This window comes from Oncorhynchus mykiss, chromosome 23, assembly GCF_057628025.1.
Source record: "Oncorhynchus mykiss isolate SJ-2025 chromosome 23, ASM5762802v1, whole genome shotgun sequence".
NCBI lineage: Eukaryota > Metazoa > Chordata > Actinopteri > Salmoniformes > Salmonidae > Oncorhynchus > Oncorhynchus mykiss.
In genome coordinates, this window is record NC_143044.1 from 21,729,480 (window position 1) to 21,746,711 (window position 17,232).

General features: G+C 42.6%; 2 protein-coding genes across 2 annotated transcripts in view; one reads left to right on the top strand and one right to left on the bottom strand.

Moving 5' to 3' along the window:
• LOC110502574 (acylphosphatase-2) overlaps positions 1 to 14,282 on the bottom strand; it is a 43,420-nt gene extending 29,138 nt beyond the window's left edge. The window contains exon 1 of the mRNA XM_090217061.1: positions 14,161 to 14,282. The gene's annotated coding sequence lies outside the window, so the exon portion shown is untranslated. The remainder of the gene's footprint in view (positions 1 to 14,160) is intronic.
• Positions 13,889 to 16,935, top strand: LOC110502572 (forkhead box protein G1-like). Its single transcript, XM_021580714.3, has one exon. The coding sequence runs from the start codon at positions 14,131 to 14,133 to the stop codon at positions 15,268 to 15,270; it is 1,140 nt and encodes a 379-aa protein (XP_021436389.2). The 5' UTR covers positions 13,889 to 14,130; the 3' UTR covers positions 15,271 to 16,935.
• Positions 16,936 to 17,232: the final 297 nt, after the last annotated feature.

Sequence of the window (17,232 nt, forward strand, 5' to 3'; positions counted from 1 at the left end):
GGAGGGGACGCTGGACTCGGCGAACTGAGATGAGAACAGCGGAGGCTGGTACCCGAGGCTACTCTGAAAAGGAGATAGCCCGGTCGCAGACGAAGGAAGCGAGTTGTGGGCGTATTCTGCCCAGGGGAGCTGTTCTGACCAAGACGCAGGGTTGCGAAAAGAAAGACTGCGTAAGATGCGACCAATAGTCTGATTGGCCCGTTCTGCTTGACCGTTAGACTGGGGGTGAAAGCCGGAAGAGAGACTGACGGAAGCCCCAATCAAACGGCAAAACTCCCTCCAAAATTGAGACGTGAATTGCGGACCTCTGTCCGAAACGACGTCTGACGGAAGGCCATGAATTCTGAAAACATTCTCGATGATGATTTGTGCCGTCTCTTTAGCAGAAGGAAGCTTAGCAAGGGGAATAAAATGAGCCGCCTTAGAGAACCTGTCGACAACCGTAAGAATAACAGTCTTCCCCGCTGACGAAGGCAGTCCGGTGACAAAATCTAAGGCGATGTGAGACCACGGTCGAGAGGGAATGGGAAGCGGCCTGAGACGGCCGGCAGGAGGGGAGTTACCGGACTTAGTCTGCGCGCAGACCGAACAAGCAGCCACGAAGCGACGCGTGTCATGCTCCCGGGTGGGCCACCAAAAACGCTGGCGAATGGAAGCAAGCGTACCCCGAACGCCAGGATGGCCGGCTAACTTGGCAGAGTGAGCCCACTGAAGAACGGCCAGACGAGTAGGAACGGGAACGAAAAGAAGGTTCCTAGGACAAGCGCGCGGCGACGGAGTTTGAGTGAGTGCTTGCTTTACCTGCCTCTCAATTCCCCAGACAGTCAACCCGACAACACGACCCTCAGGGAGAATCCCCTCGGGGTCAGTGGAGGCTACTGAAGAACTGAAGAGACGAGATAAAGCATCAGGCTTGGTGTTCTTAGAGCCCGGACGATAAGAAATCACGAACTCGAAACGAGCGAAAAACAGCGCCCAGCGCGCCTGACGCGCATTAAGTCGTTTGGCAGAACGGATGTACTCAAGGTTCCTATGGTCAGTCCAAACGACAAAAGGAACGGTCGCCCCCTCCAACCACTGTCGCCATTCGCCTAGGGCTAAGCGGATGGCGAGCAGTTCGCGGTTTCCCACATCATAGTTACGTTCCGACGGCGACAGGCGATGAGAAAAATACGCGCAAGGGTGGACCTTGTCGTCAGAGAGGGAGCGCTGAGAAAGAATGGCTCCCACGCCCACCTCTGACGCGTCAACCTCGACAACGAACTGTCTAGTGACGTCAGGTGTAACAAGGATAGGTGCGGATGTAAAACGATTCTTGAGGAGATCAAAAGCTCCCTGGGCGGAAACGGACCACTTAAAGCACGTCTTGACAGAAGTAAGGGCTGTGAGAGGAGCTGCCACCTGACCGAAATTACGGATGAAACGACGATAGAAGTTCGCGAAGCCGAGAAAGCGCTGCAGCTCGACGCGTGACTTAGGGACGGGCCAATCAATGACAGCTTGGACCTTAGCGGGATCCATCTTAATGCCTTCAGCGGAAATAACAGAACCGAGAAATGTGACGGAGGAGGCATGAAAAGAGCACTTCTCAGCCTTCACAAAAAGACAATTCTCTAAAAGGCGCTGGAGGACACGTCGAACGTGCTGAACATGAATCTGGAGTGACGGTGAAAAAATCAGGATATCGTCAAGGTAAACGAAAACAAAGATGTTCAGCATGTCTCTCAGGACATCATTGACTAATGCCTGAAAGACAGCTGGAGCGTTAGCGAGGCCGAAAGGAAGAACCCGGTATTCAAAGTGCCCTAACGGAGTGTTAAACGCCGTCTTCCACTCGTCCCCCTCCCTGATGCGCACGAGATGGTAAGCGTTACGAAGGTCCAACTTAGTGAAAAACCTGGCTCCCTGCAGGATCTCGAAGGCTGAAGACATAAGAGGAAGCGGATAACGATTCTTCACTGTTATGTCATTCAGCCCTCGATAATCTATGCAGGGGCGCAGGGACCCGTCCTTCTTCTTAACAAAAAAAAACCCCGCTCCGGCGGGAGAGGAGGAGGGGACTATGGTACCGGCGGCAAGAGCTACAGACAAATAATCTTCGAGAGCCTTACGTTCGGGAGCCGACAGAGAGTATAGTCTACCCCGGGGGGGAGTGGTTCCCGGAAGGAGATCAATACTACCATCATACGACCGGTGTGGGGGAAGAGAGGTGGCCCTGGACCGACTGAACACCGTGCGCAGATCGTGATATTCCTCCGGCACCCCTGTCAAATCACCAGGCTCCTCCTGTGAAGAAGAGACAGAGGAAACAGGAGGGATAGCAGACATTAAACATTTCACATGACAAGAGACGTTCCAGGAGAGGATAGAATTACTAGACCAATTAATGGAAGGATTATGACAAACTAGCCAGGGATGGCCCAAAACAACAGGTGTAAAAGGTGAACGAAAAATTCAAAAAGAAATGGTTTCGCTATGATTACCAGAAACAGTGAGGGTTAAAGGTAGCGTCTCACGCTGAATCCTGGGGAGAGGACTACCATCCAGGGCGAACAAGGCCGTGGACTCCCTTAACTGTCTGAGAGGAATGTCATGTTCCCGAGCCCAGGTCTCGTCCATAAAACAGCCCTCCGCCCCAGAGTCTATTAAGGCACTGCAGGAAGCTGACGAACCGGTCCAGCGTAGATGGACCGACAAGGTAGTGCAGGATCTTGAAGGAGAGACAGGAGTAGTAGCGCTCACCAGTAGCCCTCCGCTTACTGATGAGCTCTGGCTTTTACTGGACATGAAGTGACAAAATGACCAGCAGAACCGCAATAGAGACAGAGGCGGTTGGTGATTCTCCGTTCCCTCTCCTTAGTCGAGATGCGGATACCTCCCAGCTGCATAGGCTCAGCACCCGAGCCGGCAGAGGAAGATGGTAGTGATGCGGAGAGGGGGGCAACGGAGAACGCGAGCTCCTTTCCACGAGCTCGGTGACGAAGATCAACCCGTCGCTCAATGCGAATAGCGAGTTCAATCAAGGAATCCACACTGGAAGGAACCTCCCGGGAGAGAATCTCATCCTTTACCTCTGCGCGGAGACCCTCCAGAAAACGAGCGAGCAAAGCCGGCTCGTTCCAGCCACTGGAGGCAGCAAGAGTGCGAAACTCAATAGAGTAGTCTGTTATGGATCGATTACCTTGACATAGGGAAGACAGGGCCCTGGAAGCCTCCTCCCCAAAAACAGATCGATCAAAAACCCGTATCATCTCCTCCTTAAAGTCCTGATACTGGTTAGTACACTCAGCCCTTGCCTCCCAGATTGCCGTGCCCCACTCACGAGCCCGTCCAGTAAGGAGAGATATGACGTAGGCGACACGAGCAGTGCTCCTGGAGTAAGTGTTGGGCTGGAGAGAAAACACAATATCACACTGGGTGAGGAACGAGCGGCATTCAGTGGGCTCCCCAGAGTAACACGGCGGGTTATTGATTCTGGGCTCCGGAGATTCGAAAGCCCTGGAAGTGGCCGGTGGATCGAGGCGGAGATGGTGAACCTGTTCTGTGAGGTTGGAGACTTGGGTGGCCAGGGTCTCAACGGAATGTCGAGCAGCAGACAATTCCTGCTCGTGTCTGCCTAGCATCGCTCCCTGGATCTCGACGGCTGAGTGGAGAGGATCCGAAGTCGCTGGGTCCATTCTTGGTCGGATTCTTCTGTTAAGGTGCGTGAATGAGGACCCAAAAGCGAATTAACGTAAACAGAACCTCTTTAATAACAAAACATAGGTAGGCTCAGATGGACCGGCAGATTCCGACAGGACAGGACAAGGTTGCAGCAAACATGACGATAGTCTGGTTCAGGCATGAAAAACACAAACAAGAATCCGACAAAGACAGGAACAAAAACAGAGAGAGATATAGAGGACTAATCAGAGGGAAAAAGGGAACAGGTGGGAAAAGGGGTGACGAGGTAGTTAGGAGGAGACAAGGAACAGCTGGGGGAAAGAGGGGGAGAAAAGGTAACCTAATAACGACCAGCAGAGGGAGACAGGGTGAAGGGAAAGGACAGAAACAAGACACAACATGACAATACATGACAAACACATATGGAATCATGTAGTAACCAAAAAAGTATTAAACAAATCAAAATATATTTTATATTTGAGATTCTTCAATGTAGCCACCCGTTGCCTTGATGACAGCTTTGCAAACTCTTGGCATTCTCTCAACCAGCTTCATGAGGTAGTCACCTGGAATGCATTTCAATTAACATGTGTGCCTTGTTAAAGTTAATATGTGGAATTTATTTCCTTCTTAATGCGTTTGAGACAATCAGTTGTGTTGTGACAAGGTAGGGGTGATATAGAGAAGATAGCTCTATTTGGTAAAAGACCAAGTCCATATTAAGGCAAGAACAGCTCAAATAAGCAAAGAGAAACAACAGTCCATCATTACTTTAAGACATGAAGATCAGTCAATCTGGGAAATGTCAAAAACTTTTGAAGTTTCTTCAAGTGCAGTTGCAAAAACAATCAAGTGCTATGATGAAACTGGCTCTCGTGAGGACTACCACAGGAAAGGAAGACCCATAGTTACCTCTACTGCAGAGGATACGTTCATTAGAGTTACCAGCCTCAGAAATTGCAGCTCAAATAAATGCTTCACAGAGTTCTAGTAATCTCAATATCAACTGTTCAGAGGACACTGCGTGAATCAGGCCTTTTTGGTTGAATTGCTGCAAAGAAACCACTACTAAAGGACACCAATAAGAAGAAGAGACTCGCTTGGGCGAACCAACACAAGCAATGGACATTAGACTGGTGGAAATCTGTCCTTTGATCTGATGAGTCCAAATTTGAGATTTTTGGTTCCAACCTCTGTGTCTTTGTGAGACGCAGAGTAGGTGACTGGATGATCTCCACATGTGTGGTTCCCACCATGAAGCATGGATGATGGTGTGTAGGTGCTTTGCTGGTGACATTGTCTGTGATTTATTTAGAATTCAAGGCACACTTAACCAGCATGGCTACCACAGCATTTTGCAGCGATACACCATCCCATCTGGTCTGCACTTAGTGGGATCATCATTTGTTTTTCAACATGACAATGACGTACCACACCTCTAGGCTGTGTAAGAGCTACTTTACTAAGAAGGAGAGTGATGGAGTGTTGCATCAGATGACCTGGCCTCCACAATCATGCTACCTCAACCCAAGTGAGATGGTTTGGGATGAGTTGGACCGCAGAGTAAAGGAAAAGCAGCCAACAAGTGCTCAGCATATGTGGGAACTGCTTCAAGACTGCTGGAAAAGCATTCCAGGTGAAGCTGGTTGATAGAATTCCAAGAATATGTAAAGCTGTCATCAAGGCAAAGGGTGGCTACTTAGAAGAATCTCAAAAATAAAGTACATTTTGATTGGTTGGTTACTACATGATTCCATATGTGTTTTGATGTCTTCGATATTATTCTACAATGTAGAAAATAGTCAAAATAAAGAAAAACCCTTGAATGAGCAGGTGTGTCTAAACTTTTGACTGGTACTGTAAATTGTGCAATAACATGTTATGGTAGATTTTGTCATAGACTGTATGTTTGGAGTACCAGTAAAAAGCCACAATGCTTCAAACACACACATACATGGGAAAGTAGTCTATCCATGTTCTAATCCATCTTTTGATCCTCTGCAGTGATATAAAGCTAAACTGATGTAATGTGGTGTAATAGTCCTCCACTAAGGTATCACATAAACCCCCAAAGAGTATAGCCCATAAACTGTATTCCATTGAGTCCAAACATTTTATGGATTATTTCTATATTGAGGATTGTTTGTATTTCCTCACTGTCAGATACATTGAACACAAACAGTAACGCAGGATTTACTATGTACAGTAGTTGCTGAAGTGCTCTGAGAATAATGCTTCTGAACTTTGCCTCTGTCTATGTTGCTTAAGCTGCGTTTAGACAGGCCAATCGCATCAGATCTTTTCACATCAGATCTTTTTCAGAGTTGATGTGATTGGTCAAATGATGAATTAGTGCATAACAGAATTGGGCTGCCTGTCTAAACAGCCTTAGTATGGATTCTGTTTTAAAGCAGTGAATAACTCATGTGAATGGCGCAGCGTTGGAGTACACTCCATCTCTTATCTTCAGTCTTGTTTGCCTTGACTAATGTAGAAAGAGACAGTTCAGTTGGATCCAAGGATTCTGTGAAAAACACCTGTGATTGTTATTGAGTGGACTATCCTCCTTCAATAAACAATACATTAATTAAATTAAATCCATTACAGTAATTATGTAAATTAGCTATAGGCTTAATAGTTGGCCTAGTTGCATGATTCATCATAGCCATTTTTTTCTATGTAATACAGTGCGTACGGTCTTGAATGAAGACTTGTATGCACCCATTGGCTTTGACTTACAGCAGGGAGGACAATTGACTTGGAAGCGGCCCCTGCTCCCATAGCCCCCAGGCTACATCAGGGTATATGGCTGGCTTCAGAGGCGCTTTCCCCAGCCACACCAGTCCCAGCTAAATGTGTCTGCATAATCAATATGACAAGAGGAACATTTTGTCTGGTAATACAGCTAAGCTAACTCTCCATCAACAAACAGAACAGGATTAAAAAAGGTAATTTGTGAAGTCGTTGTTAAATATTCCTTCATAATCATTTTTATGAATAAAAATGTGATTAATCAACAATTCGTAATTAAGTATTAAATAATTTGTAAACATTTACAGCTATAAGCATTACAACTGATAAGCATTTATCTATCACATGTAATAATTCATAAAGAATTTACAAATATTTATAATGAGTTATGCATAAACATTAAAACTATCAGAGTGACTCGTATCAGTAATTACTTCCAAGAACAATCTCCTGAACATACCTTAAATAGGGCAGTTAGCCAGGAACGTAATATGAACCTTTATGAAGCCTCTGAACTTCAGAAAACTGACCTATTAACCTCTAACCCAGGATGGAGAACCTGCCAATCACCAACATCAACACAATCACAAATATTAGTTCTAAACAGACCACAATAAATGGAGTAAAACTTTAGCTGTTTCCTCAAAACTTAAAAAAAAACATTGATTTACTGTAATAAGCTAGAGCAACACTGTGGTACCCCTGGAACCAACCTCAATAAGAGGTAATTAATCAATAGCTTCCCTGACCTAAAATGACCTAGCCTCATGTTCTATTAGAGGCATTCCAGACAATGAACCTAAGCTTGAAACCTTGTTACTGCTGAGACACACTTCTACATTATCTGATTACCAATATAAACTCCCACAACATCTTCTATCAGTGTGTGTGTGTGTGTGTGTGTGTGTGTGTGTGTGTGTGTGTGTGTGTGTGTGTGTGTGTGTGTGTGTGTGTGTGTGTGTGTGTGTGTGTGTGTGCACGACTATGTGTGGGGTGTTGCTGTGAATTCTGTGCACACACTCACACACAAAACCCATTCATGTGAGCAAGTGTGACAACACAGACCAGATTTAGAGCAGGAGAAAGCCCACAATGGGATGTTCTGTGTACGGTAGCTATAACTTCCCTGTGGGAACATCCTGGCTTGTTGCATTGTGTCTCTTCCAGCCCTGATGGAGCTAAAGTAATCAGGCACGCTGTGTGGGGGCGTTACCATCGTAGCCCTGGAAAAGGCTCCTTACCTCGGCTCTATAAATAGCAGTAAACTTGGAATGACCCCGAAACTGCTGGCGATTCAACCTGATTTAATTTGGCGTTGGTGTGTTAGGTTAGGCTTTAAGAGTATTTAATGGTAGATCCTCCAAGAATCCCTAGGGGGTGCTCTGGCACACAGATGTCCTGTTTGATGGGCTAGACTAATGTTTTGACAGAGAGTCCTTTTCTTTAATGTCCATCAAGACTATCCTTGCAATCTAGTAAAGCTGTGTTTGAACTTGTGTTTGAACTTTTCCGACTGACAATGCCAGAATATGTTTCTATGTAGTGAATGTGGCATTATGATAGGACATTCTCATATTTAATTTAAAAGGTTGACTGACGGGTCACAGGTTTGTGAAGCCACTTGAAAAGTTAGAGAATGCAATGTTTTTAAAATTCACTCAAAACAATAAAATCTAAAAGACCTGTAAAACTCTGCTACCACCCCAATTTGTTACACAAAAGGACAGAACTCCCAGGATGTGTAAAGGGGACATTGGATCCAATAAATGAAATAGCACAAACTAGTATAAAACACTAAGTGTGAAGAAAATAACCTCTCTGACCGGACTCTCATATATGACTTTATTCCAAAGTTCTCACTCTCCATCTCTTATGATTTCAAGTGGATGAGAGGAGTGTCAGCCAAGTTCATGTTTAGAGACACCAAAAAATATTCATCTCGCACTTAAAACTTGCTCTTAAATAGTACTGTGGCAATACTGCTTTAATCTGTGCAGCTGTGGAATAATTCATTGCTGGGGGAAATGGAAATGATTTCTTGACTTTATCCAACATTTGTCAACTGACAGTCTGTGGTAACACACTGATGCCGGGTGTAGTAGTAGAGATATTACAGTGAAACATGTAGGTGTTTCCCTACAGAACAATGGTAATGTAGTGACTTGACGGAGGTTAATGTCAAACTGTTTTTCTAGACGTATCTCTATATAATACCAGTGTGATTATACACTGAACCAAAATATAAACACAACATGTAAAGTGTTGGTCCCATGTTTCATCAGCTGAAATATAAGATCCCGGAAATATCCCATACGCTCAAAAAGCTTATTTCTCTGACATTTTGTGCACACATGTGTTTACGTCCCTGTTGGAGAGCATTTCCTCTTTGCCAAGATAATCCATCCACCTGACAGGTGTGGCATATCAAGAAGCTGATAAAACAGCATGATCATTACACAGGTGTACCTTGTGCTGGGGGCAATAAAAGGCCAATTTAAAATGTGCAGTTTGGTCACACAACACAATGCCACAGATGTCTCAAGTTTTGAAGGAGTGTGCAACTGGCATGCTGACTGCAGGAATGTCCACCAGAGCTGTTGCCAGAGAACTGAGTGTTAATTTCTGTACCATAAGCTGCCTCCTTCAACGTCATTAGGCAGTACGTCAAACCTACCACACAACCACAGACCACGTGAAACCACTCCAACCCAGGACCTCCACATCCGGCTAATTCACCTGGGGAATTGCGTACCAGATCCTCTATAAAAACAAAGTAGCCTGTTGCTGGCCCAGATTCACACACCAAGGCAAAAAAGGCTGATCAAAGCAGAATGAAGTCAGGATTTTCATTGAATAGCAATAGAGAGTGGGCATTCATGTAACCCCGCCAGCCCAGGACCTCCACATCCGGCTTCTTCACCTGCTCACCTTCGATGGCCACTGACACGCTGGAGAAGTGTGCTCTTCAAGGATGAATCACAGTTTCAACTGTACCGGGCAGATGACAAAGAGTGTGTATGGCGTCGGGTAGGCGAGCAGTTTGCTGATGTCATTGTTGTCAGCGTACCCACATGGTGGCGGTGGAATTATGGTATGGGCACGCATAAGCTACGGACAACGAACACAATTGCAAGATTCTGAGGCCGATTGCTTCAAAAACAGTACCTCAATTTTATTTTTTAACTAGGCAAGTCAGTTAAGAACAAATTCTAATTTACAATAACAGCCTAGGAACAATGGGTTAACTGCCTTGTTCAGGGGCAGAACGACAGATTTTTACCTTGTCAGCTCAGGGATTCAATCTAGCAACCTTTCGGTTACTTGCCCAACACTCTAACCACTAGGCTACCTGCCGCCCCAATGACCAACATGCAGTGAATACTATTACTTATTATTATTACCTTCAGCATTTCTGTTAGATAACAGTCCTTTAGACTGAGTATGTAGAGCCTTATAACACCTGCTGCTGTTTGACAGGCCTAAACAAAGGGGGCAATATCGGCTTCTCATCATTTAAGATTAGATTTGTTGGGGTCTGTGTTTGAGATTTGTTAAATGGAGGATTTTGTCTCAGCTGTCATACAGTACAAACAATGTCTGCATGAACTAAAAATCAACACATATTACTCCCAATTACAATGTAATCAAAAGCCTTAGGCCTTCCTCAGTGACACAAAATGTACGGAATGATATCCCATAGTGTTTTTCCTCAAAAGGAAAATTTAATTTCACAAATGATAGGTACAATATATTTATAATACAGTATACATGTATTATAGTTTCAATAAAGTAATATAATCTCCACAATGTATCTTTTTAAATAAAAACTCAAATTTAATTGATATCTAAACTTCTTAAATACAGACAGGAAACGTGTTATTTTACATAACACCCAAACATGTTGACAATCATTTCAGACAACCTCTAGTCCTTGGCCTGTTTTGTTATTCATTCTTACCCCAAAGGCCTACTAGTGGAGCCGCGTCACTTACTTACACTTATTTGTTCAAGGTATTGTTGGACACAATGGAAGCAGAGAGACAGTACCCCAGCTAAAAGCATAAAACATTTCAGATGTTTTGTATTGTATTTCTTCACTGGGTTTCAAAGCCCTTGACACTGTAATTGGTAAAGGGTTAATTTACCCCAACGCAACATTTCATAATTTAAAATACAGTGTCTTGCGAAAGTATTCGGCCCCCTTGAACTTTGCGACCTTTTGCCACATTTCAGGCTTCAAACATAAAGATATAAAACTGTATTTTTTTGTGAAGAATCAACAACAAGTGGGACACAATCATGAAGTGGAACGACATTTATTGGATATTTCAAACTTTTTTAACAAATCAAAAACTGAAAAATTGGGCGTGCAAAATTATTCAGCCCCTTTACTTTCAGTGCAGCAAACTCTCTCCAGAAGTTCAGTGAAGATCTCTGAATGATCCAATGTTGACCTAAATGACTAATGATGATAAATACAATCCACCTGTGTGTAATCAAGTCTCCGTATAAATGCACCTGCACTGTGATAGTCTCAGAGGTCCGTTAAAAGCGCAGAGAGCATCATGAAGAACAAGGAACACACCAGGCAGGTCCGGGATACTGTTGTGAAGAAGTTTAAAGCCGGATTTGGATACAAAAAGATTTCCCAAGCTTTAAACATCCCAAGGAGCACTGTGCAAGCGATAATATTGAAATGGAAGGAGTATCAGACCACTGCAAATCTACCAAGACCTGGCCGTCCCTCTAAACTTTCAGCTCATACAAGGAGAAGACTGATCAGAGATGCAGCCAAGAGGCCCATGATCACTCTGGATGAACTGCAGAGATCTACAGCTGAGGTGGGAGACTCTGTCCATAGGACAACAATCAGTCGTATATTGCACAAATCTGGCCTTTATGGAAGAGTGGCAAGAAGAAAGCCATTTCTTAAAGATATCCATAAAAAGTGGCGTTTAAAGTTTGCCACAAGCCACCTGGGAGACACACCAAACATGTGGAAGAAGGTGCTCTGGTCAGATGAAACCAAATTTGAACTTTTTGGCAACAATGCAAAACGTTATGTTTGGCGTAAAAGCAACACAGCTGAACACACCATCCCCAATGTCAAACATGGTGGTGGCAGCATCATGGTTTGGGCCTGCTTTTCTTCAGCAGGGACAGGGAAGATGGTTAAAATTGATGGGAAGATGGATGGAGCCAAATACAGGACCATTCTGGAAGAAAACCTGATGGAGTCTGCAAAAGACCTGAGACTGGGATGGAGATTTGTCTTCCAACAAGACAATGATCCAAAACATAAAGCAAAATCTACAATGGAATGGTTCAAAAATAAACGTATCCAGGTGTTAGAATGGCCAAGTCAAAGTCCAGACCTGAATCCAATCGACAATCTGTGGAAAGAACTGAAAACTGCTGTTCACAAATGTTCTCCATCCAACCTCACTGAGCTCGAGCTGTTTTGCAAGGAGGAATGGGAAAAAATTTCAGTCTCTCGATGTGCAAAACTGATAGAGACATACCCCAAGCGACTTACAGCTGTAATCGCAGCAAAAGGTGGCGCTACAAAGTATTAACTTAAGGGGGCTGAATAATTTTGCACGCCCAATTTTTCAGTTTTTGATTTGTTAAAAACGTTTGAAATATCCAATAAATGTCGTTCCACTTCATGATTGTGTCCCACTTGTTGTTGATTCTTCACAAAAAAATACAGTTTTATATCTTTATGTTTGAAGCCTGAAATGTGGCAAAAGGTCGCAAAGTTCAAGGGGGCCGAATACTTTCGCAAGGCACTGTACCTCTTAAAAAATACCTCTGGTGAACCATCAATATGTTGATGATGATCAGGGATCAATCCTAAGAGCCAATATTACTTTCAATTCAATGTAATTAAAAGTTGGTACTACATTTGGAAAAAATCTCCTAACCGAAAATGACATCTCAATGTATCATGATAGTACATATTACTTTTATAATAACAAGGATGATAATAATCTTGGTTATGAAAACTTTGCAATGAGGGCAAAACTTTACTAGTGCAAACAATACTTCAACAAAATAAAATAAAAGACTACTATTCCAACTGAGCTACTACTACTACACCTACTACTCCAACAACAACACACACACTAATAATAACAAGCATAGAAAATTGCACTATTGTAATGGTAGGCCTATGATAATTATTAAAGAGTTCACAAATATTCAATGAACAAAAGTAGGCCTACTAGTAATGATTAGTAATGGCATAGAACCTTACTAGTTTTTGTATACCATCATTAGGTCTACGTTCAGTTAAAAATGTCACTAAAATGTCATGTAATGCATTAATATTCCGAATGGGAGATAACATTGACCTAAATTGTAATGTATATACAAGTACAAGTTAACAACCATAAAAAAAGTATCATTTTAACCCTGGTTGTATCGGGATCTTTACGCAGTCGTAAACAAAGTTTCTGAGATCGAAAACAAATTAAGTCTGTTGCTTATTTGTTCAAGTCAAGTCTAGGCCATTCTATTTTAAGTGAATAGACCAAAACAAACATGTTACTCATAGGGCTACACAGCTCGTTAGTAGCACCAAATGTTATGTTTGTAGTCAATTAGCCTATATTTAGTCACAAAACCCGCCTGCATGCTGCTAAAATAGTGCGCACTCAATGCAGGAACATCCCAGTACACTAGAGGCGCTCAAGTAGTTGTGTTCAGCCTGAGTGGGCTCTCTGATGTGCATCTGATATGTCCAGTACTCAGAACAATAGTATGATTGGAGCGCATCCAGAATGCTCAAGGCAGTATTAAATGCATTGTAGCCTATTCAAACCACCATTGTCCTCAATACAACAAGGCTCACTACGACGAACACTTTGACGCGTACACCACACCACACATAGACAGAAAAAGTTACAAGGGCATGCACGTATGCCACACACCCGCATAGCTTTGTGTTCCAGATATTAGACTATATGAACACGTCATGAGCCATGCCTTTTTTATTTTACAGGAAATTATCTTAAACGGTAATATTTTCTCTCAGCCTCATGGCAAAATGTGTAGAATAGCAAGAAATTAGCTCTAAAACCGCTACATTTTCACTCAGCCTCATGGCAAAATGTGTAAAATATAATGAGATAAGTTAGTTATAAAACTGCAAATTTGTATCTTGACCCAGATGGGTTGGTTGTTTAGCAACAAAACTGAGCATGCCCAACTATGGGGCAAAACAGAGGGGGTTGGCATAGATTGTTGACAACATATATTTCTATATTTCGTCTAATGTTGATTACAAAAAATAACATTAATAGTTAACATTTGCACAATGAGCACTTGTCTCTCAAATACATCGTTACAGTTGTTGGTTAGCCAGCTAGCGATTTTTTTGCCATATTAGCATTGACATAAAATATTATGAGCATACTAACACGTCATAATCCTTTAATTTTATTTTTAGAATGGGCCGTAAAACTGCGTTACGCCTTTGGGTAAACGAATACAGCCGTTCAGTCAAATCCTTACGAAAATGTTTTTTCTATAGGCTATATGTGCACTGAAAGTCTATTTCGTGTTTTAACAATATCGAATGGGAAAGAGGGATAAAAATCTGCAAGTTACAGGCTCCTCCCCTGTAGCCTAGTGATAAAACGGAACCTCCTTAATTAGTAATTTCTACATCCCAGTCCCGGCTAACTCTCCATCCTATAAGTTCCTTAATGCATGCAATGCCCTGATCCAATTGCGTCTTACCTTTTCCTTTTTAAACACAAAGCCCAATCATTTTTTTTGTCAGTGTCCGGCATGGAAGATCAGAAAGAACCGCCGATGGTGCACCGATCTACTTCATTTAGTATCAAGAGTCTGCTGCTTCCCTCAAAATGTGACAAACAGGACTCCGTGCTCCCGGAAAAAAACACGGGTTCTTCCGGGTCTGATTCGGAAAAATCACTGGATCCTGATATGGAATCTGCACCTTTGGACCGGGAGAAACAAAAGGAGGAAGACGAGGGTACCTTGCGGGCGACAGAGCCTAGCAAAAATGGGAAATATGATAAACCGCCATTCAGCTACAACGCCTTGATTATGATGGCTATCAGACAGAGTGCCGAGAAGAGACTGACTCTAAACGGTATCTATGAGTTTATTATGAAGAACTTTCCATATTACCGAGAGCACAAGCAAGGCTGGCAAAACTCTATCCGACACAACCTGAGCCTCAATAAGTGTTTTGTGAAAGTGCCAAGGCATTACGACGACCCGGGCAAAGGGAACTACTGGATGTTGGACCCTTCGAGCGATGATGTATTTATTGGTGGAACTACGGGGAAACTTCGGAGACGTTCTGCTACCTCCAGGGGCAAGTTGGCGATGAAACGTGGAATGCGCTTCTCGCCTCTTGGTTTGGGAATAAACGACAGGGCAAACAACCCTCTGTATTGGCAAATCTCGCCGTTTTTATCATTGCACCATCCCCATTACAATGGATCATCAGCAGGATTTCTGAACCAAGGGCACGCGTATGGGTCCCTACTCCCCGGGGTGGACCAGCTGAGTAATGGGGACCTTACGCGCCATCTAAGTGGATCTGTCGGTGCTCTGGGCTTGTCAAACAGTTACGGTGTAAGCACGTCTAGTCTATTATCCGGACAGAGTGGCTACTTTGTCTCAGGGAGTCAGCATCAGCCGCCGCATCTCCAGCAGAGCGCGCAAGGCTACGGTGTACCCACGAGCTCCCCACAAACACTGCTCTCGGACTCACTTCGAACGTCCCTACAGTCTTTTTCACCGGGAGTTTCTAGCGGGTTTCCAGGAATGTTGTCACATCAAAAGAGGATCACTCCAAATGCTTTCTTAAATTGATGACACAACTACAACATGGGAAGGACAAATAAAAGCACCATAGAAATGGCAATTAAACAAACAGTGATCACTAATTAGGTCAGAAACGACAATTCCTGAAAGCAAATATGGCCATATTAGGCTATGTATCCTGAAGTGCAACGATGTATTCTTTTTGCGTTAAAGGGACAAAAGTCGTTACATGTGGGGTTTAAACTGTAACTAGACTTGCCAAATGTAACTATATTTCGGGCTATTTATATCTTGTACAAAGATTGTAATTCTTTGAATCGTTTATTTTTGTTTGGTAGGCTATTTATTAAACAGTGTATTCATCAGTATTGAATAAAAAAACATACAGCATTTTTCATTATTCATATAATAATTAATTTCGAAATATGTTTTGGGGGAAAACGCCTTATAAAGATCAGGGTTAATAAGACACGCGGGATATAACAAAAGCCTACAAGTTATGTCTTCTCAGGTTCTCCTATAGACTCCAATCTAGGCTACTGCTGTATCTGTAATGTATGCAACACATTTTAGAGAGAAGTGGAGTTTTGTGTACTCATAAGTTAATTATAGCCTATTTTGTCCTCTGTTTTGTTGATCGAGCCATAATGAGCACATGTAGATTATAAGATACAACAGTGCATGACAGTGCAGGCCTCCTCTTATAATAGCATGCCCGGTGACTGACCCTTTGTTCGCATTTGTTTCCATCTTTCATATAAAGCGCTTGAAGTTTCAGTTTCTCGTTAAAACCAGTTCCTCTTGTCTTGAACCTTGCCATGCTTGATACGGTGTTATAGGCTACTTATTCAGGCCTGCAATACATCCCTTTTAATTGTCTGATCATTTAGCTTTATTAGGCTACATCAAGTTCAAATTTGGCAAACCGACGTAGCCTATAATATCCACACCAATATAGAATTTCACTTCTAAATCAGTGGTTCCCAATGTTTTCTTAGTCACGTCTACCTATTATAATTAAACCCAAATAACGATGTATAAGGCCTACCAGCGTCCTATAGCTATTGCCCTGACAAAATTACAAACATGTCTGCTGACCCTTTGCTATTGCCCATTTTGTGCTACTTTATTCTGTAAATTAGGATTTTACTCAACTGTAAATTAGCCTACTTTAGGATTACACCTCACATTCTGAGAAAACTAGTTTGATATAGTCTAGCCTATGACTATTCAAATAAATTCAACAACAAGATCATCAATGATAATCTACTTCCTGAATCTGGATTGCGTAGCACTGGGGTAGGCTTACAGTACCACAGTTTGGCAAACGCTGATCCAAATAAATGACATCCGGAGTTGTTATTGTAATAAGCAGTTAAGCTTTCATTACCCAATAGGCCTATTTACTAGCAAAATAGTAGCCTATTAATACTGGAGAAGAATGCGCTGATTAACACAACAAATAACAATTAGGCTACATTTGACACATTTTGGCCTAACATTTGACAGATGTATTTCCTTTATTGGGAATACTATAGTTTTATTTATTTAACAACGTTATATTTTCGATGTTGACGATTTTTTTTTTGTAAATGTTATTTCAAAGTTTTGCACTTTTTGTTGTTAGAATAGGCCTATCTAATGTGAGTATTATCTGTTTTTGTTGCTGTATGAAAAAAATGAACTTGATTAAAGTGTAAGACATTACAAGTTTGCAATAAGTTTGCTATCATGAATGGAAGAAGAACAACACAAACCTAATGTAGGCCTACTGTTATACATTCAGACACGCTATAGACAGAGGAAAACTAGACTGAGTGTACAAAACATTAGGAACACCTGCTCTTTCCATGACAGACTGCCCAGGTGAATCCAGGTAAAAGCTATGATCCCTTATTGATGTAACTTGTTAAATCCACTTTAGTCAGTGTAGATGGAGTGGAGGAGACAGGTTAAAGAAGGATTTAAGCCTTGAGACAATTGGGACGTGTATGTATGCCATTCAGAGGG